The 26479-nt window shown below is 48.3% G+C and overlaps 1 protein-coding gene across 1 annotated transcript; it reads right to left on the reverse strand.

The window, feature by feature from the left end:
- Positions 1-206: 206 nt before the first annotated feature.
- Positions 207-26479, reverse strand: LOC149438123 (forkhead activin signal transducer 3-like). The gene is made up of 4 exons (XM_089660223.1): positions 26403-26479; positions 26211-26302; positions 25690-25817; positions 207-1081 (listed from the first exon to the last, which is right to left on the reverse strand). The coding sequence occupies exons 1-4, from the start codon at positions 26477-26479 to the stop codon at positions 434-436; spliced, it is 945 nt and encodes a 314-aa protein (XP_089516349.1). The 3' UTR covers positions 207-433.

Genomic DNA, 26479 nt, shown 5'->3' on the forward strand with positions numbered 1-26479 from the left:
AGTTAGCACGCACCAGTGCCCCCATAGCAAGAGGCTTACTATTGGGGGAACTGGTCAAGAGGGGAGGAGCCATGAGCACCGGCAGGGGACCTGAGAAGAAGAGGATCCGGGTTGCTCTGTGCAAAACCACTGCACAGAGAAGGTAAGTATGACATGTTTTTTTTTTTTTTCAAATAACAAAGCTTTTACATCACTTGAGATTAAAAAACAAATTCAATTTTATTTGAAGTAAAAAGAAACAGACATGATAGAAAATGACTGATATATACATAGTTGACAAATGCCTTTGGACTGTAGGTCATGTTTGGTGCCACCTCCGCTGGACCATGTGCCACATTGGGTGCCAACATCATTGGGTAAGACTTGAAGTTCAGCTAGTCCTTGAGGCAAAAGTGACTAGCCCAAAACCAGCCTTGTCTCAACAACTGGCCAATCAGTAACCATTGGGTCTGTACCCTGGGTACACCCCACCCTGAGAAAATTTTGGCCCATAGATGTTTTGAGTATGTAGCCCCCCCCCGTGGTGTGGATACACTGGGATGTCAAAGACCGTATTATTGGGAGGGAAATCTGAAGAGGATATTCTGGTTCTGGCTTCAGAGGGTCTGGGCAGGGGAGGCATCAGACTGGGAGTGTAAATATCCCTCCGCTCAGGTGGAGCTTGAGTATGGGGTAGGCATGTAGTCACAGAGGAAGAGGGGAAGTTGGAGTAAAGGAGAGGGTGAATGCTGGGAGGGGACACCACATTAGGGGCCATGCATTTTGAATATGACTTTGGAAGGTTCCATAAGATGTTTGGGAAGGTTGCGGCAGGATCTATATTTGGGGGTTGGGTTTGTACTGAGGGACCAGCCTCTGCATCTGATCCGACCACAGTATTGTCTTTTGAAAGATGGGGGTGGTGAAAGTCTACAGATCTGTAGGGCTGTCCATGCAGGATACAAGGAGCCAGGTCAGGAGGGTAGCCTTCTTGCCGGGTGCCTCCCGTTTTCTGCAGCTTCATGGCATCCTCAGGAATTTGGCTCACATCAACCATCCAGTAGTTGCCCTTAGCCTGCGGCTTTAGTGGATCTTTTAGGACCTGCAAAGAGTGAGAAGACATTGGAGGCGTAGGCCGGCACAGCAAATTCACACAAATCTATTACGGGTCAGGTAACCAATCCTTATGGCCTATTTATAATACAGACAAATAATTTCCCCGGATCTGCCCCTATTATCATAAATGGTTATACTTTACATGGATAATATATGTACAAAATTAAAAAGGTTTGCTTTCTATAGAGTGGAAAACCGTAGGATCCCCCATCAGGTGTGCTAAGATTTTAGCTGGAGTTCTTTTTTTTTTTATCAAAATTGTATATAAATCTAAGTATGCACAAATATACAAAATACAAAAATCAACCTATTGCAGTGTTGTCTCTGCCCCTCCTGTGATGTTTCTGGCAATTTGAAAATTCTGGGAGAATGGTAAGGAATGGTTGCTGCAGGAGGGGCAATTCCCTCCACTGGAAGATAGAGCAATGCCCTGCGCTGGGGGGGGGGGGACAATACTCTGTGCTGAAAGGAAGAAGAGGGTCAAACCTGCAGTAGAGGTGGTGGCAATGCCCTGGGGTGGTCATATGAAGAATATAATGATGCAATAGGTAGAATCAGTGTGGGGTAATGGGAGGATGAGGGAGGGTAAAAACACAAGGTAGAGTAATGAAGCAGAGTGCACATCTACACATACCGGGGTGTATTTACTAAAGCTAGAGAGTGCAAAATCAAGTTCACTTCTGCATAAATACCTAATCAGTTTCCAGGTTTTACTGACAAATCCTAATTGAGCAAGCAGAGGTAAGAAGCTGATTGACTACCATGCACAGCTGCACCAGATTCTGAGTGCACCAGCATTAGGCTGGCCATACATTATACAATTTTCTTGAGCCAACCACCTTGCAGGGGTCTTAACTAATCATCATCATTGGTTGTGATTCCAACCTGCTTAAAAATCTACTATTACTCCCAAACCAAAAGTAGCAAACAGATAGTTTGAAGGACCATAGGCCAATTGTGCTCACCCCGGTAATAATGAAGTTCTTTGAGGGATTGGTGTTAAAAATGCATCAAAACAGCTTCACCAGGTAGTTTAGATGCTTGTTGTGTGGGGCAAACAATGTGTCCCTAAACATTGGGGAGACCAAGGAGTTAATGGTTTTTAGGAAGACCAAGACTGACATGGTTCCAGTCTACACCAGAGAAGTGGTAGAGTGGGTATCTGCTTTTAAGTTTTTTTGGGGTATTAAAGTGTTACTAAACACTGGACTCCACATTCACTATATCTGGTCTCCCACAGTACACAGAATATGGAAATGCAATTATTTTAGTAAATATAAACTGCTAAATACCTTCTCATCAGCAGTATATAGCAGTCTTGACTTCTATCAGTGTCCAGTAGAGCACTGGCTTAAGCTTGTAGGAGCTTACTTTCTTCTTTAGTGGCATGCAGAACCCCTGACCTCTGGACAATGCTGATTGGCCCTGTGCTAATTTCATGTACTGTCCCAAGAAAAAACCTCTAGCAATACACACCAAACTGAGCATGTGCAGAGTGTCTTCACACGATATGTCTTATCAGGATGTAACAGGGGGAACACTAAGGGGAGAATCAGAAGACAGGATCAAACAGCATTTTTACACACCGCAGAGGATTAACCCCTTAGGTTCCACGGTGAGTATAACAAGCATTCTTTACTGCATATAGTTAGTTAGGCTGAAAAAAAAAGTAATAATCCTATACCCACAGTTGATCCAGAGGAAGGCAAAAAACCCCAGCAAAGCATGATCTAATTTGCACCTGCTGGGGAAAAAATAAATCCTTCCTGATTCCCGAGAGGCAATCGGATATTCCCTGGATCAACTTTACCTATAAATGTTATATCCAGTTATATTCTGTGTATCCAAGAAAGAATCCAGGACTTTCCTACAGCAATCCACTGAGCTGGTCAGAACCAACTCTTGAGGGAGTCTATTCCACATTTTCACAGCTCTCACTGAAGAAACCTTTGTGTTTTGGAGATTAAATTTCTTTTCCTCCAGACATAAAGAGTGCCCCCTTGTCCTCTGATGACCTCAGGGTGAATAACTCTACACCAAGTTCACTATATGAACCACTGATGTATTTATACATTGTGATCATATCCCCCCCCCCTTATGTATTATACATGGTGATCATATCCCCCCCTTATTATACATGGTGATCATATCCCCCCCTTATTATACATGATGATCATATCCCCCCCTTGTGTATTATACATGGTGATCATATCCCCCCCCCTTGTGTATTATACATGGTGATCATATCCCCCCCCTTGTGTATTATACATGGAGATCATATCCCCCCTTATGTATTATACATGGTGATCATATCCCCCCCTTGTGTATTATACATGGTGATCATATCCCCCCCTTGTGTATTATACATGGTGATCATATCCCCCCTTAATCTCCTCTTCAAGAGAATAAACTCAGTTCCTCTAATCTTTCCTCATAGCCGATCTCCTCCATGCCTCATATCAGTTTGGTTGCCCTTCTCTGTACTTTCTCCAGTTCCCCAATGTTCTTTTTGTGAATTGGTGCCCAAAACTGAACTGCATATTCCAAATGAGGTCTTACTAATTATTTGCTCCGGGGTAATATGATCTCTCTGGAGTCTATACCTCTTAATATAAGAGGATTTTGCTAGCTATAGAAGCCTCAGCTTGGCATGGCATGCCATTATTAGGATTGTGATCTACCAGAACCCCCAGATCCTTCACCATTGATTCCCCAGTTGTACTCCCCCTAGTAAAAAAGGGTTCCAACACTGAACCCTGGGGTACACCACTGATGACCCCAGACCATTCATTAACTACTCTGAACACGATCTTTTAGCCAGTTTTCTATCCATTTACATATGGATTTTTCCAAGCCCGTAGACTTTACCTTACAAGTTAGCCGTGTGTGGGGAACTGTGTCAAACACTTTTCCAAAATCCAAGTATACCACGTCCACCGCCACCCCTGTCCAAGGTTTTGCTCACCCCCTCAAAAAGAAATCAGATTTGTTTGACAACTTCTGTTTTTCATGAATCCATGCTGTCTGTTGCTTAAAATATTTGTTTCCAGCAAGAACTCATCTATGTGGTCTTTTATTAAACTCTCCAGTATCTTCCCAACTATAGAAGTTAAACTAACAAGTCTGTAATTACTTGGTAAAGATTTTGACCTTTTTATATATAGGCACCACATTGGCCTTACAGCAATCCAGTGGTACTATGCCAGTCATTAAAGAGCCCCTACAAATTAGAAACAATGGCTTTGAAAAGACAGAGCTCAATTCTTTAAGGACCTGTGGGTGTATGCCATCTGGTCCAGGGGCTTTAGTCACCTTTATTCTGTATAAATATTTTTAGATCATATCAATTGTGAGCCAATGTGGATCATCTGGAGCTGTATCAGTACCATGCCCATTATGAACAAGAGCTCCCACATGCTCCTTTGTATATACAGAGCTGAAGAAGGCAATAAATTTGCCTTCTCTTTGTCCCCAGTCACCCCCTCTAGATTATTTAGTAAAGGGCCTACATGCTCGGACCGGACCTTCTTACTATTAATATATTTGAAGAATTTTTTGGGGTTGGTCCTGCTATCTTTTGCAATCTGTTGTTAGTTTTCAATTTTTGCGGCCTTTATTTCCTTTTTCCATATTCTGTTATATTCTTTGTAATGTTTAAACGATAATAGTGATCCTTCATTTTTTTATTTAATAAAAGTTCTTCTCTTATTATCTATAGCCTTTTTAACTTTGGCTATCAGCCACATAGGTTTGATTTTTAGCCTTTTAAACTTGTTGCCCATGGGATTATATTTTGCAGTGTGAACTCCCATTTCTGTGTTGTGTTCATCAATGCCAATATTCCCTCCCAGTCTAAGTCTTGGAAAATTACCTCTTGAACTTAAGCGGTTTTTATTTTTCCTGTATGTGCTCACCGTTTACAGTTAATAAATGAATTCATGTTATGGTCACTGCTAGCCAGATGTTCTTTTATATGCACATTCGTAAAAAGCTCTGCATGGTTTGAGATTACCAGGTCCAGCAGAGCATCATTCCTAGTTGGGGCCTCTATGAATTGTACCATAAAATTGTCCTGTAGTAGGTTTAAAAAGGTTTGCCCTTTAACTGTTCCTGCAGTACCATTACTCCAGTCAATTTCCAGGTAGTTAAAATCCCCCATTATTATCACTGTCCCAGACCTTTAGATCTGTGTAAGGAGCCGAGTCTCCATCTCCTCATTAACACTGGGAGGCCTATAACAAACTTCAATGACTACCTTAGTATGCACCCCCATGTGCAGTTCCACCCATAATACTTCAGCCTCATCACACTCCCCATCAACTAGGTCCTCTTTTACACTCGCTCTGAGATCACTTCTCATATAGAGACAGACACCACCACCTTTCCTATTACTCTGTCTCTCCGAAAGAGAACATAGCCAGGAATATTAATGGTCCAGTCAAGCGAAGAATGAAGCCAAGATTCAGCAATACCAATTAAATCATAGCTCTCCATGCAAAAAAGATTCCAACTCACCTATTTTGCTTGACAGACTTCTGGCATTGTTGAACAAACACTGACACCTTGTTCACACGTATTTTGCATATTTATTGTCATACAAATGGTACCGATTCCACTGGTTGTTTGCATCATGGGAACGGTCTTATCAGCCATAGCCTTCCCCCCATCTTCCCCCATTCCACCCACCAATAAGTACTGACCCGTCTGATCTGTCTACCCAGTTATAATCTAATTCTCCCTCCCCCCTTGATCCTAATTTAAATACTCCTCCAGCCTTCCCTTAAACCTCTCCCCCAGCACAGCAGACCATCTCTAACATATAGGTTGCACCCCAATGAAAAGTCAGCCCAGTGCTTTAGGAACCCAAATCCTTCCCTCTTACACCAGGTCTTCAGCCATGCATTGAGTTCTCTAATCTCCCCATCTTTCCCGAGTTGCGCATGGCACAGGTAATATTTCATAGAATATCACCTTGGAGGTTCTTTCCTGCAACTTGCAGCCTAATTCTTTAAATTGATTTTTAAGCAGCCTCCATCTTCCATGTATTCTGTCATTGGTTCCAACATGAACCAAGACCGCTGGGTCATGCCCAGCCCCTCCCAGTAATTTATTAACCCGGTCCACCACATGCCGAACCCTGGCACCAGGGAGACAGCAAACCATTCGGTTGAGGTGATCCTGGCGACAAATTCTATCAGTCCTTCTGGTCATAGAATCCTACTACTACTACCAGCAGCTGTCTAAGCCTTCCTGCACTACCCTCACCACCCCTCCCAGATGGTCTGCCATCCCGGCTGTTAGGGATAGCAGTGACATCCAGGGGTGCCACCCCCACATCTTCAACCAACTTGCCCAGCCTGTTTGGGTGCTCAAACCCAGGGCCAGCCTTCCTTCTCTATGAGCCCCTACCACTCCCTCATTACAGTAACCCATCTTCCTACCTGATAATCCTAATTATCCCCTCTGCCCTCCACATCAGTCCCATTAGCTACCTGCTCAGAGAGCAGAAGACCCCTTTCAAGGTTGATAGCTCTGCCCAGCGTTGCAACTTTCTCCTCCAGAACTCTAACACGAGATTCTAGAAAGGCAAGCCGCTCACATCTGTCACAGCGGTATCCATCCCGGAGCTGTTGCTCCATTGTTGCATACATGCGGCACACTGTGCACTGCACAAACCTTCCACCCCGCTAGCACTCATATCCCATCACAATACTAACAGGAAAGATCACTTGTCACTTACAGGTTAGTAGACTCCTCTTATAATCTCCTGTTTCCAACTCCATTTTTTATTTAACTCCACTTATTAAATGTCCACTTAGTTCAGTGGTTCTCAACCTTTCTAACGCCGCGACCCCTTAATACAGTTCCTCATGTTGTGGTGACCCCCAACCATAAAATTATTTTCGTTGCTACTTCATAACTGTAATTTTGCAGTAGGAGGAATAGTGCCACGTCATTGGTGTCAGTGGGAGGAATAGTGCCCCATCATTGGTGTCAGTGGGAGGAATAGTGCCCCGTCATTGGTATCAGTGGGAGGAATAGTGCCCCATCATTGGTATCAGTGGGAGCAATAGTGCCCCATCATTGGTGTCAGTGGGAGGAATAGTGCCCCATCATTGGTATCAGTGGGAGGAATAGTGCCCCGTCATTGGTGTCAGTGGGAGGAATAGTGCCCCCTTCATTGGTGTCAGTGGGAGGAATAGTGCCCCGTCATTGGTGTCAGTGGGAGGAATAGTGCTCCGTCATTGGTGTCAGTGGGAGGAATAGTGCCCCGTCATTGGTGTCAGTGGGAGGAATAGTGCCCCGTCATTGGTGTCAGTGGGAGGAATAGTGCCCCGTCATTGGTGTCAGTGGGAGGAATAGTGTCCCGTCATTGGTGTCAGTGGGAGGAATAGTGCCCCGTCATTGGTATCAGTGGGAGGAATAGTGCCCCATCATTGGTATCAGTGGGAGGAACAGTGCCTCATCATTGGTATCAGTGGGAGGAACAGTGCCCCATCATTGGTATCAGTGGGAGGAATAGTGCCCCATCATTGGTATCAGTGGGAGGAATAGTGCCCCATCATTGGTATCAGTGGGAGGAATAGTGCCCCATCATCGGTATCAGTGGGAGGAATAGTGCCCCATCATTGGTATCAGTGGGAGGAATAGTGCCCCATCATCGGTATCAGTGGGAGGAATAGTGTCCCATCATCGGTATCAGTGGGAGGAATAGTGTCCCATCATCGGTATCAGTGGGAGGAATAGTGTCCCATCATCGGTATCAGTGGGAGGAATAGTGCCCCATCATCGGTATCAGTGGGAGGAATAGTGTCCCATCATCGGTATCAGTGGGAGGAATAGTGCCCCATCATCGGTATCAGTGGGAGGAATAGTGTCCCATCATTGTTATCAGTGGGAGGAATAGTGCCCCATCCTTGGTGTCAGTGGGGGGAGGAATACTGCCCCATCCTTGGTGTCAGTGGGGGGAGGAATTGTGCCCCATCGTTGGTGTCAGTGGGGGGAGGAATCGTGCCCCATCCTTGGTGTCAGTGGGGGAGGAATAGTGCCCCATTGTTGGTGTCATTTGGGGGAGGAATCGTGTCTCATCGTTGGTGTCAGTGGGGGGAGGAATAGTGCCCCATCGTTGGTGTCAGTGGGAGGAATAGTGTCCCATCGTTGGTGTCAGTGGGAGGAATAGTGCCCCATCATTGGTATTAGTGACACCAATGATGGGGCACTATTCCCACTGACACCAATGATACTTACCTTGCAGACTCCTGCTCCAGCCTGGGCTCGCTCGCTCCCTCTCCCATGGTACCGACACTTACCTGTCAGATGTCTTCCTTCTCCGGCCGCTGTCCTCCTCTTCACTCGCTCGATCTTCGCGGTGCCGCTCGGCTCCTCCTCTCCAAGCTCCACCTCCTTGCCGGTGATTGGCCGCCTGTGTGCCTCTCCTGAGCTACAGTACCGGCGGCCAATCACAGGCGAGGATTGATCTCGAGGTGTGTCCAGATGACAGGGGCGGCATGTCATCCCGCCCACACCTGGAGACGGCGGTGGCAGCGGCGGTGGCGAGGAGCGGTGTCTCGGTTCCTAAGACCATCGGAAATATGTGTTTTCCGATGGTCTTAGGCGACCCCTGTGGAAGCGTCGTTCGACCCCCAAAGGGGTCGCGACTCCCAGGTTGAGAACCGCTGACTTAGTTAAAGGTCCAGCAAGCAAAATACAGGCAAGCTCAGAGTGAGCTCTACAGCAAGTTATATAGGACCTGTATCACCTGGGACCAATTAACCCCGCCCCTTAATTAGAAGAGTGAAGGAAGACAAGGAAAGGAAGAAAAAAAAGTGACAGAAAAAGGGATTTAAAAAAGTAAAATCTTTTAGCAAGACCCAAAGAAGAAAATAAAACAACTACAAGCACCAGCAGTCAGCAGCAGTCAGAAGTAAAATGTTTTCACATTTCCCACTCTTCAGTGATCAGCCAGCATACAATGCCAGACTGATTGTACTGTTGTGGGTTTAGTAACACTTTATGTCACCTGGAACACTCCAGCAACTATGGAAGAATGTTGTTCATTGACTAGAGTTCGGCTTTTAATACCGTTATCCCAGATCTATTGGTGGGGAAGATGCTGAAGCTGAATATGCCCCCTTCCCTTTGCTCTTGGACAGTGGTCTCCAAACTACAGCCCTGGGGCCAGATGTGGCCCTCTGATTGCCTTTATCTGGCCTTTGAGGCATTATTCCTGCCAGTCACACCAACAATGGGGCACTATTCTTCCCACTGACACCAACAATGAATCACTATTCCTTCCACTGACACCAACAATGAGGCACTATTCCTTCCACTGACACCAACAATGAGGCACTATTCCTTCCACTGACACCGACAATAAGGCACTATTCCTCCCACTGACACCAACAACGAGGCACTATTCCTTCAACTGACACCAACAACGAGGCACTATTCCTTCCACTGACACCAACAACGAGGCACTATTCCTTCCACTGACACCAACAACGAGGCACTATTCCTTCCACTGACACCGACAACGAGGCACTATTCCTTCCACTGATACCGACAACGAGGCACTATTCTTCCCACTGACACCGACAATGAGGCACTATTCCTCCCACTGACACCGACAACGAGGCACTATTCCTTCCACTGACACCGACAACGAGGCACTATTCCTTCCACTGACACCGACAACGAGGCACTATTCCTTCCACTGACACCGACAACGAGGCACTATTCCTTCCACTGACACCGACAACGAGGCACTATTCCTTCCACTGACACCGACAACGAGGCACTATTCCTTCCACTGACACCAACAACGAGGCACTATTCCTTCCACTGACACCGACAACAAGGCACTATTCCTTCCACTGACACCGACAATGAGGCACTATTTCTTCAACTGACACCGACAATGAGGTACTATTCCTTCCACTGACACCGACAATGAGGCACTATTCCTTCCACTGACACCAACAGTAAGGCACTATTCCTCCCACTGACACCAACAATGGGGCAACATTCCTTCCACTGACACCAACAATGCGGCAGTATTCCTCCCACTGACATTAACAGTAAGGCACTATTCCTCCCACTGACACCAACAATGGGGCACTATTCCTTCCACTGACACCAACAATGGGGCACTATTCCTCCCACTGACACCAACAACGGGGCACTATTCCTTCCACTGACACCAACAGTGGGGCACTATTCCTTCCACTGACACCAACAAGGTGGGCACTATTCCTTCCACTGGCACCAAGGGGGCACTATTCCTTCCACTGACACCAACAATGGGGCACTATTCCTTTCACTGGCACCAACAATGGGGCACTATTCCTTTCACTGACACCAACAAAGAGGCACTATTCCTGCCACTGACACCAACAATGAGGCACTATTCCTGCCACTGACGCCAACAATGGGGCACTATTCCTTCCACTGACACAAACAGTGGGGCACGATTCCTTCCACTGACACTAACAATGGGGCACTATTCCTGCCACTGACACCAACAATAGGGCACTATTCCTGCCACTGACACCAACAATAGGGCACTATTCCTGCCACTGACACCAACAATAGGGCACTATTCCTTCAACTAACACCAACTATTTCTCTCCATAAAACCAAAGATCGGGCATTGTTTACTCCCATGGCCCCCCTACAGTCTAAAGGACACTAAACTGGCCCTTTCTTTAGAAGGTTTGGAGACCCCTACTCTTGGATAAAGGATTTCCTGGTAGAGCGCCCACAGGGGGTCACACTGAGTAAGCATGTGTCATCCCAGGGTGTGGTCAGCATAGGAGTACCACATGGTTGTGTATTGAGTCCCCTTCTCTACTCTCTATACCCTTGTGATTGCACTCCCTGCTTTTCTACAAAACGTAACATCAAAGTTTCAGATGACACCACCATAGTAGGTTGCATCACAAGAGGGGATGAGAAGCATTACAGGGAAGAAGTGGCCAATTCAGTAGAGTGGTGTGAGGGAAACAATTTGTCCCTAAACACTGGGGAGACCAAGGAGTTAAAAGCTGATTTTAGGAAGACCAAGACTGACATGGTTCCATTCTACACCAGAGGAGACGTAGTAGAGCCGGTATCTGCTTTTAAGTTTTTAGGTATTAAAGTGTTACTAAACCACAGACCCTGCATTCACTATATCTGGTCTCCCCGGACCCTGCATTCACTATATTCGGTCTCCCCGGACCTTGTATTCACTATATCTGCTCTCCCTGGACCCTGCATTTACTATATCTGCTCTCCCCGGACCCTGCATTCACTAAATCTGCTCTCCCCGGACCCTGCATTCACTAAATCTGCTCTCCCCGGACCCTGCATTCACTATATCTGCTCTCCCCGGACCCTGCATTCACTATATCTGCTCTCCCCGGACCCTGCATTCACTATATCTGCTCTCCCCGGACCCTGCATTCACTATATCTGCTCTCCCCGGACCCCGCATTCACTATATCTGCTCTACCCGGACCCTGCATTCACTATATCTGGTCTCCCAGGACCCAGCATTCACTATATCCGCTCTCCCCGGACCCTGAATTCACTATATCCGGTCTCCCCGGACACTGCCCCATCCTTGGTGTCAGTGGGGGGAGGAATTGTGCCCCATCCTTGGTGTCAGTGGGGGGAGGAATTGTGCCCCATCGTTGGTGTCAGTGGGGGGAGGAATCGTGCCCCATCCTTGGTGTCAGTGGGGGAGGAATAGTGCCCCATTGTTGGTGTCATTTGGGGGAGGAATCGTGTCTCATCGTTGGTGTCAGTGGGGGGAGGAATAGTGCCCCATCGTTGGTGTCAGTGGGAGGAATAGTGTCCCATCGTTGGTGTCAGTGGGAGGAATAGTGCCCCATCATTGGTATTAGTGACACCAATGATGGGGCACTATTCCCACTGACACCAATGATACTTACCTTGCAGACTCCTGCTCCAGCCTGGGCTCGCTCGCTCCCTCTCCCATGGTACCGACACTTACCTGTCAGATGTCTTCCTTCTCCGGCCGCTGTCCTCCTCTTCACTCGCTCGATCTTCGCGGTGCCGCTCGGCTCCTCCTCTCCAAGCTCCACCTCCTTGCCGGTGATTGGCCGCCTGTGTGCCTCTCCTGAGCTACAGTACCGGCGGCCAATCACAGGCGAGGATTGATCTCGAGGTGTGTCCAGATGACAGGGGCGGCATGTCATCCCGCCCACACCTGGAGACGGCGGTGGCAGCGGCGGTGGCGAGGAGCGGTGTCTCGGTTCCTAAGACCATCGGAAATATGTGTTTTCCGATGGTCTTAGGCGACCCCTGTGGAAGCGTCGTTCGACCCCCAAAGGGGTCGCGACTCCCAGGTTGAGAACCGCTGACTTAGTTAAAGGTCCAGCAAGCAAAATACAGGCAAGCTCAGAGTGAGCTCTACAGCAAGTTATATAGGACCTGTATCACCTGGGACCAATTAACCCCGCCCCTTAATTAGAAGAGTGAAGGAAGACAAGGAAAGGAAGAAAAAAAAGTGACAGAAAAAGGGATTTAAAAAAGTAAAATCTTTTAGCAAGACCCAAAGAAGAAAATAAAACAACTACAAGCACCAGCAGTCAGCAGCAGTCAGAAGTAAAATGTTTTCACATTTCCCACTCTTCAGTGATCAGCCAGCATACAATGCCAGACTGATTGTACTGTTGTGGGTTTAGTAACACTTTATGTCACCTGGAACACTCCAGCAACTATGGAAGAATGTTGTTCATTGACTAGAGTTCGGCTTTTAATACCGTTATCCCAGATCTATTGGTGGGGAAGATGCTGAAGCTGAATATGCCCCCTTCCCTTTGCTCTTGGACAGTGGTCTCCAAACTACAGCCCTGGGGCCAGATGTGGCCCTCTGATTGCCTTTATCTGGCCTTTGAGGCATTATTCCTGCCAGTCACACCAACAATGGGGCACTATTCTTCCCACTGACACCAACAATGAATCACTATTCCTTCCACTGACACCAACAATGAGGCACTATTCCTTCCACTGACACCAACAATGAGGCACTATTCCTTCCACTGACACCGACAATAAGGCACTATTCCTCCCACTGACACCAACAACGAGGCACTATTCCTTCAACTGACACCAACAACGAGGCACTATTCCTTCCACTGACACCAACAACGAGGCACTATTCCTTCCACTGACACCAACAACGAGGCACTATTCCTTCCACTGACACCGACAACGAGGCACTATTCCTTCCACTGATACCGACAACGAGGCACTATTCTTCCCACTGACACCGACAATGAGGCACTATTCCTCCCACTGACACCGACAACGAGGCACTATTCCTTCCACTGACACCGACAACGAGGCACTATTCCTTCCACTGACACCGACAACGAGGCACTATTCCTTCCACTGACACCGACAACGAGGCACTATTCCTTCCACTGACACCGACAACGAGGCACTATTCCTTCCACTGACACCGACAACGAGGCACTATTCCTTCCACTGACACCAACAACGAGGCACTATTCCTTCCACTGACACCGACAACAAGGCACTATTCCTTCCACTGACACCGACAATGAGGCACTATTTCTTCAACTGACACCGACAATGAGGTACTATTCCTTCCACTGACACCGACAATGAGGCACTATTCCTTCCACTGACACCAACAGTAAGGCACTATTCCTCCCACTGACACCAACAATGGGGCAACATTCCTTCCACTGACACCAACAATGCGGCAGTATTCCTCCCACTGACATTAACAGTAAGGCACTATTCCTCCCACTGACACCAACAATGGGGCACTATTCCTTCCACTGACACCAACAATGGGGCACTATTCCTCCCACTGACACCAACAACGGGGCACTATTCCTTCCACTGACACCAACAGTGGGGCACTATTCCTTCCACTGACACCAACAAGGTGGGCACTATTCCTTCCACTGGCACCAAGGGGGCACTATTCCTTCCACTGACACCAACAATGGGGCACTATTCCTTTCACTGGCACCAACAATGGGGCACTATTCCTTTCACTGACACCAACAAAGAGGCACTATTCCTGCCACTGACACCAACAATGAGGCACTATTCCTGCCACTGACGCCAACAATGGGGCACTATTCCTTCCACTGACACAAACAGTGGGGCACGATTCCTTCCACTGACACTAACAATGGGGCACTATTCCTGCCACTGACACCAACAATAGGGCACTATTCCTGCCACTGACACCAACAATAGGGCACTATTCCTGCCACTGACACCAACAATAGGGCACTATTCCTTCAACTAACACCAACTATTTCTCTCCATAAAACCAAAGATCGGGCATTGTTTACTCCCATGGCCCCCCTACAGTCTAAAGGACACTAAACTGGCCCTTTCTTTAGAAGGTTTGGAGACCCCTACTCTTGGATAAAGGATTTCCTGGTAGAGCGCCCACAGGGGGTCACACTGAGTAAGCATGTGTCATCCCAGGGTGTGGTCAGCATAGGAGTACCACATGGTTGTGTATTGAGTCCCCTTCTCTACTCTCTATACCCTTGTGATTGCACTCCCTGCTTTTCTACAAAACGTAACATCAAAGTTTCAGATGACACCACCATAGTAGGTTGCATCACAAGAGGGGATGAGAAGCATTACAGGGAAGAAGTGGCCAATTCAGTAGAGTGGTGTGAGGGAAACAATTTGTCCCTAAACACTGGGGAGACCAAGGAGTTAAAAGCTGATTTTAGGAAGACCAAGACTGACATGGTTCCATTCTACACCAGAGGAGACGTAGTAGAGCCGGTATCTGCTTTTAAGTTTTTAGGTATTAAAGTGTTACTAAACCACAGACCCTGCATTCACTATATCTGGTCTCCCCGGACCCTGCATTCACTATATTCGGTCTCCCCGGACCTTGTATTCACTATATCTGCTCTCCCTGGACCCTGCATTTACTATATCTGCTCTCCCCGGACCCTGCATTCACTAAATCTGCTCTCCCCGGACCCTGCATTCACTAAATCTGCTCTCCCCGGACCCTGCATTCACTATATCTGCTCTCCCCGGACCCTGCATTCACTATATCTGCTCTCCCCGGACCCTGCATTCACTATATCTGCTCTCCCCGGACCCTGCATTCACTATATCTGCTCTCCCCGGACCCCGCATTCACTATATCTGCTCTACCCGGACCCTGCATTCACTATATCTGGTCTCCCAGGACCCAGCATTCACTATATCCGCTCTCCCCGGACCCTGAATTCACTATATCCGGTCTCCCCGGACACTGCCCCATCCTTGGTGTCAGTGGGGGGAGGAATTGTGCCCCATCCTTGGTGTCAGTGGGGGGAGGAATTGTGCCCCATCGTTGGTGTCAGTGGGGGGAGGAATCGTGCCCCATCCTTGGTGTCAGTGGGGGAGGAATAGTGCCCCATTGTTGGTGTCATTTGGGGGAGGAATCGTGTCTCATCGTTGGTGTCAGTGGGGGGAGGAATAGTGCCCCATCGTTGGTGTCAGTGGGAGGAATAGTGTCCCATCGTTGGTGTCAGTGGGAGGAATAGTGCCCCATCATTGGTATTAGTGACACCAATGATGGGGCACTATTCCCACTGACACCAATGATACTTACCTTGCAGACTCCTGCTCCAGCCTGGGCTCGCTCGCTCCCTCTCCCATGGTACCGACACTTACCTGTCAGATGTCTTCCTTCTCCGGCCGCTGTCCTCCTCTTCACTCGCTCGATCTTCGCGGTGCCGCTCGGCTCCTCCTCTCCAAGCTCCACCTCCTTGCCGGTGATTGGCCGCCTGTGTGCCTCTCCTGAGCTACAGTACCGGCGGCCAATCACAGGCGAGGATTGATCTCGAGGTGTGTCCAGATGACAGGGGCGGCATGTCATCCCGCCCACACCTGGAGACGGCGGTGGCAGCGGCGGTGGCGAGGAGCGGTGTCTCGGTTCCTAAGACCATCGGAAATATGTGTTTTCCGATGGTCTTAGGCGACCCCTGTGGAAGCGTCGTTCGACCCCCAAAGGGGTCGCGACTCCCAGGTTGAGAACCGCTGACTTAGTTAAAGGTCCAGCAAGCAAAATACAGGCAAGCTCAGAGTGAGCTCCACAGCAAGTTATATAGGACCTGTATCACCTGGGACCAATTAACTCCGCCCCTTAATTAGAAGAGTGAAGGAAGACAAGGAAAGGAAGAAAAAAAAGTGACAGAAAAAGGGATTTAAAAAAGTAAAATCTTTTAGCAAGACCCAAAGAAGAAAATAAAACAACTACAAGCACCAGCAGTCAGCAGCAGTCAGAAGTAAAATGTTTTCACATTTCCCACTCTTCAGTGATCAGCCAGCATACAATGCCAGACTGATTGTACTGTTGTGGGTTTAGTAACACTTTATGTCACCTGGAACACTCCAGCAACTATGGAAGAATGTTGTTCATTGACTAGAGTTCGGCTTTTAATACCGTTATCCCAGATCTATTGGTGGGGAAGATGCTGAAGCTGAATATGCCCCCTTCCCTTTGCTCTTGGACAGTGGTCTCCAAACTACAGCCCTGGGGCCAGATGTGGCCCTCTGATTGCCTTTATCTGGCCTTTGAGGCATTATTCCTGCCAGTCACACCAACAATGGGGCACTATTCTTCCCACTGACACCAACAATGAATCACTATTCCTTCCACTGACACCAACAATGAGGCACTATTCCTTCCACTGACACCAACAATGAGGCACTATTCCTTCCACTGACACCGACAATAAGGCACTATTCCTCCCACTGACACCAACAACGAGGCACTATTCCTTCAACTGACACCAACAACGAGGCACTATTCCTTCCACTGACACCAACAACGAGGCACTATTCCTTCCACTGACACCAACAACGAGGCACTATTCCTTCCACTGACACCGACAACGAGGCACTATTCCTTCCACTGATACCGACAACGAGGCACTATTCTTCCCACTGACACCGACAATGAGGCACTATTCCTCCCACTGACACCGACAACGAGGCACTATTCCTTCCACTGACACCGACAACGAGGCACTATTCCTTCCACTGACACCGACAACGAGGCACTATTCCTTCCACTGACACCGACAACGAGGCACTATTCCTTCCACTGACACCGACAACGAGGCACTATTCCTTCCACTGACACCGACAACGAGGCACTATTCCTTCCACTGACACCGACAACGAGGCACTATTCCTTCCACTGACACCGACAACGAGGCACTATTCCTTCCACTGACACCGACAACGAGGCACTATTCCTTCCACTGACACCGACAACGAGGCACTATTCCTTCCACTGACACCAACAACGAGGCACTATTCCTTCCACTGACACCGACAACAAGGCACTATTCCTTCCACTGACACCGACAATGAGGCACTATTTCTTCAACTGACACCGACAATGAGGTACTATTCCTTCCACTGACACCGACAATGAGGCACTATTCCTTCCACTGACACCAACAGTAAGGCACTATTCCTCCCACTGACACCAACAATGGGGCAACATTCCTTCCACTGACACCAACAATGCGGCAGTATTCCTCCCACTGACATTAACAGTAAGGCACTATTCCTCCCACTGACACCAACAATGGGGCACTATTCCTTCCACTGACACCAACAATGGGGCACTATTCCTCCCACTGACACCAACAACGGGGCACTATTCCTTCCACTGACACCAACAGTGGGGCACTATTCCTTCCACTGACACCAACAAGGTGGGCACTATTCCTTCCACTGGCACCAAGGGGGCACTATTCCTTCCACTGACACCAACAATGGGGCACTATTCCTTTCACTGGCACCAACAATGGGGCACTATTCCTTTCACTGACACCAACAAAGAGGCACTATTCCTGCCACTGACACCAACAATGAGGCACTATTCCTGCCACTGACGCCAACAATGGGGCACTATTCCTTCCACTGACACAAACAGTGGGGCACGATTCCTTCCACTGACACTAACAATAGGGCACTATTCCTGCCACTGACACCAACAATAGGGCACTATTCCTGCCACTGACACCAACAATAGGGCACTATTCCTGCCACTGACACCAACAATAGGGCACTATTCCTTCAACTAACACCAACTATTTCTCTCCATAAAACCAAAGATCGGGCATTGTTTACTCCCATGGCCCCCCTACAGTCTAAAGGACACTAAACTGGCCCTTTCTTTAGAAGGTTTGGAGACCCCTACTCTTGGATAAAGGATTTCCTGGTAGAGCACCCACAGGGGGTCACACTGAGTAAGCATGTGTCATCCCAGGGTGTGGTCAGCATAGGAGTACCACATGGTTGTGTATTGAGTCCCCTTCTCTACTCTCTATACCCTTGTGATTGCACTCCCTGCTTTTCTACAAAACGTAACATCAAAGTTTCAGATGACACCACCATAGTAGGTTGCATCACAAGAGGGGATGAGAAGCATTACAGGGAAGAAGTGGCCAATTCAGTAGAGTGGTGTGAGGGAAACAATTTGTCCCTAAACACTGGGGAGACCAAGGAGTTAAAAGCTGATTTTAGGAAGACCAAGACTGACATGGTTCCATTCTACACCAGAGGAGACGTAGTAGAGCCGGTATCTGCTTTTAAGTTTTTAGGTATTAAAGTGTTACTAAACCACAGACCCTGCATTCACTATATCTGGTCTCCCCGGACCCTGCATTCACTATATTCGGTCTCCCCGGACCTTGTATTCACTATATCTGCTCTCCCTGGACCCTGCATTTACTATATCTGGTCTCCCAGGACCCTGCATTCACTATATCTGGTCTCCCTCGACCCTACATTCACTATATCTGGTCTCCCAGGACCCTGCATTCACTATATCTGGTCTCCCTGGACCCTGCATTCACTATATCTGGTCTCCATGGACCCTGCATTCACTATATCTGGTCTCCCTGGACCCTGCATTCACTATATCTGGTCTCCCTGGACCCTGCGTTCACTATATCTGGTCTCCCCGGACCCTACATTCACTAAATCTGCTCTCCCCGGACCCTGCATTCACTAAATCTGCTCTCCCCGGACCCTGCATTCACTAAATCTGCTCTCCCCGGACCCTGCATTCACTATATCTGCTCTCCCCGGACCCTGCATTCACTATATCTGCTCTCCCCGGACCCTGCATTCACTATATCTGCTCTCCCCGGACCCTGCATTCACTATATCTGCTCTCCCCGGACCCTGCATTCACTATATCTGCTCTCCCCGGACCCCGCATTCACTATATCTGCTCTACCCGGACCCTGCATTCACTATATCTGGTCTCCCAGGACCCAGCATTCACTATATCCGCTCTCCCCGGACCCTGAATTCACTATATCCGGTCTCCCCGGACCCTGCATTCACTATATCTGCTCTCCCCGGACCCTGCATTCACTATATCTGCTCTCCCCGGACCCTGCATTCACTATATCTGCTCTCCCCGGACCCTGCATTCACTATATCTGCTCTCCCCGGACCCCGCATTCACTATATCTGCTCTCCCCGGACCCCGCATTCACTATATCTGCTCTACCCGGACCCTGCATTCACTATATCCGGTCTCCCAGGACCCAGCATTCACTATATCCGCTCTCCCCGGACCCTGAATTCACTATATCCGCTCTCCCCGGACCCTGCATTCACTGTATCTGGTCTCCCCAGTCCCTGCATTCTCTATATCTTGTCTCCCCGGACCCTGTATTCACTATATCTGGTCTCCCCGGACCCTGTATTCACTATATCTGGTCTCCCCGGACCTTGCATTCACTATATCCGGTCTCCCCGGACCCTGCATGCACTATATCTTGTCTCCCCGGACCCTGCATTCACTATATCTGATCTCCCCAGACCCTGCATTCACTATATCTGGTCTCCCCGGACCCTGAATTCACTATATCTGGTCTCCCCGGACCCTGCATTCACTATATCTGGTCTCCCTTTACCCTGCATTCACTATATCTGGTCTCCCCAGACCCTGCATACACTATATCCAGTCTCCCCGGACCCTACATTCACTATATCTGATCTCCCCGGACCCTGCATTCACTATATCCGCTCTCCCCAGACCCTGCATTCACTATATCTGGTCTCCCACAGTACACAGAACATGGAAATGCAATTATTTTAGTAAATATAAATTACTAAACCTGGAAACCATCTGGCAGGAGGTTGGAAAAAGAAAAAAGGTGAGGACAAAACGACTCGAGGAAGGTTTCTTTCTTTCCAATAGCTATCAAGGCCCTAAATGGTCATTTTGAGTATTATTATCTCGCTCCAAGTGACTTGGCTTGATGTTGTGGTCGTCGTTTCTTTTAGGCTTTTATCTGGGGGGATGGGGACAATGTTCACATGTGTGCATGTTGAGAATGTTATATGTTCATGTGTGTGTGGAGTTTTTTTTTTTATAGAATTTCATTGTGATTTACGTTGCAATGACAATAAAGTACCTATCTTTTTTTATTTCAAAAAAGTTTATTGGTGAATTACAGAATTACAAAGGAACTTGTAAAATACAAGAGGATAAGGCAGTCATCAATAGGTACAACATGAGAAAACAGAGATCATATGCAAGAACATAGACCGACAAATAACTAGGCCACAACCGGGTTATGCATGTAATACTCAGGCAGCATGAAAAGGCATAATAGAGGCTGATAACAGAGAACCTCATGTAGATATACCTCAAGGCATAGGCCCGCAATGGGGGGGCGAATGTAGTGCACATACAAAAAATGTGGCGACAGTCGTTATGTAGCAAAGGTATCTGAATACAAACGAAAACTGTCGTAGAGACTCTAATAAGTATAAGATAATATTGATGTAGTTATGCCCAATGATCTCTTGAAGACTACATAAAGTGCAGAAGAGTGTGTGAGAAGAAAAGGAAAAGAGTGTGGGAGATGGGAGAGATGAAAGAGAAGAGAAAGAAAAAGAGAAAAAAAAAAAAAAAAGGGGGGGAGGGGGTAGAGGAAAGGGGGAGGAAGGACAAAGGGAGAGGGTGGAATAAGGGGAGGAGTAACGTGCGAATTAAGTGTCATCGTCTATACGTTAGGATATAAACAGAAGTAGACAGAACCTGAACCGCCACAGGGGACATGCAAATGGGGGCAGATACACTTAAGGAAACACATTGCCAGCCATTCGGAAAAAGAGAAAGGGGTGTCATAGGAGGGTGAGCTGAATTAGATCAAGTAGATTGGTCCATGAGGGACTGATATGCAGGGGTGGTCTGAAAGTGAGTCCAACAGGCCCAAGTGTGGGAAAATTTGGTCAGGGTATCAAGTGCAGTCGCAATCAGTTTTTCCATCTCCGCCACTTTGCCCAAGCGGATAAGCCAATCTTGTATGGAGGGACGGCGAGTGGAGCCCCAAAATACAGGTAAGCAGAGTCTGGCTGCGTTGACATATGCATAGCTAAGGATTTAAAATACTGTCCCCACGGAAGGGAGGAATAGTGGAGGAGGAACTGAGTCAGAGAAAGAATCAATGGTAAGGTAGTTACAGACACCACAATCCGATAGACCTCTTGCCAGAATGGTTGAATGATTGGGCAAGACCACCAGATGTGGAGAAATGACCCATCTGACGTCCAGCATCTCCAACAGCTGTTGGGCAAGGATTCTCTCTTGTCAGGTATCACTAACACCATTGATCCTGCAGGTTTGTCGGCCACCAACGCCCCCTTGACGATGGAGGAGCTGCACTCTGCGGCTAAATCCTTCAGGCGGGGCAGGACCCCGGGCTGCGATGGTCTCCCAGCAGAGCTCTATGTAGCGCTGTGGGACCTCGTGGGCCCGGACCTGCTCGAGCTGTACGAGGAGATGGTGGTGGAGGGCAGGATGCCTCCTTCGTTGAGGGAGGGAATGATCACGATCTTGTACAAGCGTAAGGGGGAGAGATGTGACTTGAAAAACTGGCGTCCCATCTCTCTCCTGAACGTGGACTACAAGATCCTCGCCAAAGTCCTGGCTAACAGGCTGAAGGCCGTCATCGGACAGATCATCCACCCGGATCAGACTTGCGGCATTCCTGGCCGCAGGATTGCAGACAGCCTAGCGCTCGTCCGGGACACGGTCCAATACATCAAGGACCGCCGTGTGCACGCGGCCCTGGTCAGTCTTGATCAGGAAAAGGCCTTTGACCGTGTCTCCCATGGGTGTATGTGCAGAGCCCTGCGCAGGTTTGGTCTTGGGGAAATGTTTTGTCGGTATGTTGACCTGATGTATAACGACATTTGTAGTACTGTGCAGGTGAACGGCTGGAAAACTGACCCCTTCCCGGTCCTCTCCGGGGTCAGACAAGGCTGCCTTCTTTCACCTCTGCTTTTTGTTTGCTGTATAGAGCTCTTTGCCGAATGCATCAGACGGAATCCAGAGATCGGGGGAATCACCGCGCCGGGACCAGACAGAAGGGAAGTGAAGTGCTCGCTCTACATGGACGACGTGACGGTGTTCTGTGCCAACCAGCGCTCCATCGACCTGCTCGTCCAGACCTGCGAGGACTTCGGCCAAGCTTCGGGGGCAAAAGTCAACTGCGGGAAGTCAGAAGTCATGCTGTTCGGAAAGTGGTTCCTGCCTTCTTCTGCATCCATGCCCTTTGGCATCAAGACAGACTTCATGAAAATCCTGGGAGTTTGGTTTGGTGCCGAGGGTGCAGCCCTGAAGTCTTGGGAGGAGAGACTGTCAAAGATGCGACAAAAGTTTGGACTTTGGAGCCTCAGAGACCTCACCATCGAAGGGAAGACACTGGTACTCCGCAGCGAGATTCTCCCTGTGTTGCAGTACCTCACCCAGGCCTGGCCCCCACGGGTCAACACCTGTAAGGCCATCACCAGGGTGGTGTTTCACTTCATCTGGGGCTCCAAGATGGACAGAGTGAAGAGGGCAGTCATGTTCAAGGAACCCCTCAAGGGCGGTAAGGGCGTGCCCGACATCGCCACCCAACTGAGGGTGTTCTTTGCCTGCAACTGCATCCGCAGAACTTTGCCAAAAAGGATTATGGACTCTGGCAGGAACGTAATGTCACGCTTCTTCCTGTTGCCTCTCTGGAGGTCCCTCGGATGGGACAATTGGGACAGTTCCATCCCCTACAACTGGGACACTCCTTGGTACTACCTGGATACCTTCAAGTTTATCAAGGAGCAGGGGCTACAGGGAGTCAAGCCTGACTTGTGGAAGCCAAAGATCATTTACAAGCTCATCAGAGCAAGTGACATTTTGGAGTCGGTTCCAGGCCTGCCTTCAGACACCTGCAAGGTGGTCTGGAGGAATGTTTCTTCAAACATCCTCACCAACAGGCACAAGGACCTGGCATGGATGGCAATCCAAGGGGGGTTGCCTCTCAGGACATTTATGCATGCCAGGAACCTGAGCAGATACAGACACTGCCCCTTCTGCATCATCCACGAGGAAACGGTTCATCACGTTTTCTGGGAGTGCTCTTTTGCTCAGGACCTGTTGAGGGCCCTGGAACCTGAACTCAAGCACTTTGTGCCACAGACAACCATCACACACTTTGGGGTGTTGAATGGACTTTTCTGTGGAACGTTTTCTCTGGAGGACATTGACAGCGCCTGGCGGGTGCTGTGTTGTTTTAAGGACGCTTTATGGTGCGCCAGGAAGCACCTCATCCACCAGCGGGAGAGGATGTACATTGAGGACTGCCGCAGACTGATCCTCAGTCTGCTCAGGGACTATACCTTGATGGACTTTAAGGAGGAAGAGGACGTCTGAAGATCTCCCCTTCCCCCTACTCCCCCTTGCGTGTCTTTGTCCTTTCAATAAAGCTTCGGGCCTGTGACCCTTTCCCCCCCCCCCCCCCACACCCGATGCTTATTGTATATTGTAACTAATCGTATCTTGCATGACTTTGTAATGGTAGGAAATGTTCTTTGTCTTAGGATGCTATGGTCTCGGGGTAAGCGGCGTTATGCATGACGTGTTGGTCTGGGGATTCGTCCGCCACGCACATCACGTCAGGCATCATACCGCTGAGTGAATGTATTATCGAATGTATTTATCGTATGCCTGGAACTATATTGCAATGTGGTGCGCTGCGTCGCAGTATAGGGTGAGCTGTACCCCGATAACGAGTATCATGTTTTTTTATACTTATGTAAAGTATCCTAAAAAAAAAGCTGTTGGGCAAGGAAGGGTTGTAGCGATGAATTCTTGAAGGAGTTCGGTACCATCTGGAGGCCAGTTTGTAGCTGTTTTCTTGCGTCGAAACATTGAGGGAGCATTTGTGGGAGTAACTAAAAATTAGGTCCAAATCTGAATCCGACAGGTTGGTATCCAGCTCTCTGTTCCATGCACGGCATGAAGGAAGAGAATTGTAGGTCCTACTCCCAACAAGGAGGGGGTACACCTCTGAGATCAAATGCTTTTGGGGTTCGGCTTTAGAGCATGCGGATTCGAAAGGGTAAGAGGACGGGCCCAGTTGTGACGGTCTTTATGCGAAAGCAAGAAGTGTCTCATCTGGAGATAAGCCCAGACAGGGAAATCACAGATACCCAGGCTGTCTAGTAATTCAGCAAATGTTTTCATCCTGCCTTTATGAAGAAAGTGTTTTACTATAATCTGAGGGTGCGGCCAGTGTTTGGACAGGAAGGCTTCATGCATGCCAGGAGGGAAGTCTGGGTTAAGGAGTTGGGCATATCAGAAATGGATACAGACTTACAAGCCAAGCGGAAAATTTTTAAGGTGGGCCCCAGCAGAGGGTGTGTGAGAAGGACTTGAGGGGTATGCCTTGGTAGGAGCCATGGGATCGACGCCAAGGGTGAGGGTGAAAAGGCATTCTCCAAATGGACCCAATCTTTGGTAGCCGAGCGGACGTGCCAATCGATTATGCGGGAAAGGTGACAAGCCCAATAATAGCGGTGAAGGTCAGGGAGCCCAATTCCTCCTCTAAGTTTAGGAAGGATCAGTTGGGAGAATGCAATGCGTGGCCGCTTATGGTCCCAAAGGAATAGGGAGCACAATTTTTTACAGAAGGCAAAAAAAGCGAGTGGCAGAAGAATCGGCAATGTTTGAAAAAGAGAGAGTAGACGGGGGAGTATGTTCATTTTTAGTATCGCCGCCCTTCCGAACCAAGAGAAGCAAGGGCGATGCCATTTAGTGAGATCCTCCTGTATAGAACGAAGGGCGAGAAGGAAATTTTTGGTGTAGAGGTCGTCAAGATTACAGGTAAGTTGCACACCAAGATAAGAGAGGGCATTCCTTTCCCACTGAAACGGAAAGTGAGACTGACAAAATGAAACCAGGTCAGGGGAAAGAGAGATGTTAAGAGCATAGGACTTAGAGAAGTTGATTTTAAGATTCGACAGAAATTGAAAGAAAGCGAAGTCTTTCAATAGATTCGGCAATGTGGTATGGGGGTCGACAAGAAACAGGAGGATGTCATCCGCATAAGCAGCAAGCTTACAGTATATTCTTTGCTGCCTTGATCCCTTTGATATCAGGATTTGAGCAAATTTCCTTAACAAAGGCTCAAGGGATAAGACGAACAGGAGCGGGGAGAGGGGGCAACCCTGGCGTGTTCCATTTCTTAGGTGGAAGGGGTTTGATAAGTGTCTCTTTACCCGGACTCGAGCTGTTGGATCAGCATATAGGGCCATTATGAAGTTTAGCATTCTCTCCCCCAAACCCAACGCCATCAAAGACGCCTTCAAGTAGTCCCATGCAATCCTATCAAAGGCCTTTTCAGCATCTAAAGAAAGAAAAAATCCAGGAGTGTTAGATTTACAAAGCCAATGTTGGAGATTAAGGGCCTTAATGGTGTTGTCCCTTGCTTCTCTACCAGGGATAAAACCCACCTGATCTAAATTGATCAGGGCGGGAAGCAAGGGGAGGAGCCGTTTAGCAACAATTTTCACGAACAATTTGATGTCAACATTCAGCAGGGAAATAGGTCTGTAATTGGGAACCAGAGTATCGTCCTTACCGCTTTTGGGGATAACCATAATGTAAGCCTCTAAAAGTCGGGAATGTGACTGGGGAGACTGAGAGAGAGTATTGAAAGCGGAAAGAAAAGGGGCACCTAGGATGTCTTGGAAGGATTTATAATATGCTACTGAAAAACCATCAGGACCCGGGCTCTTACCAGGTTTCATCTGCTTTACAGCGCACTGTTGCTCAATCAGGGTCAGATCTTTTTCCAGAGAGTGAGCCTGTTCCTCAAAGAGAGCAGCTGGGCTATAAAGATGAAGGAATTCAGAGATCAGGGAAGCTCTGGATTTTGTCGGTCTGCAGAGGGGGATGTTCAGGAGGGAGATTATATAAGGATTTATAAAACTGTTCGAAATGGGAGGCAATGTCGGGGTTGGATGTAGCCACCGTGCCATCGGAGCCTCTGATTTTATGTACCGTCAT

The sequence above is a fragment of the Staurois parvus genome, unplaced genomic scaffold (assembly GCF_062004578.1).
Source record: "Staurois parvus isolate SC_StPar_1 unplaced genomic scaffold, SC_StPar_1.0 ptg001215l, whole genome shotgun sequence".
In the NCBI taxonomy this organism is placed as follows: domain Eukaryota; kingdom Metazoa; phylum Chordata; class Amphibia; order Anura; family Ranidae; genus Staurois; species Staurois parvus.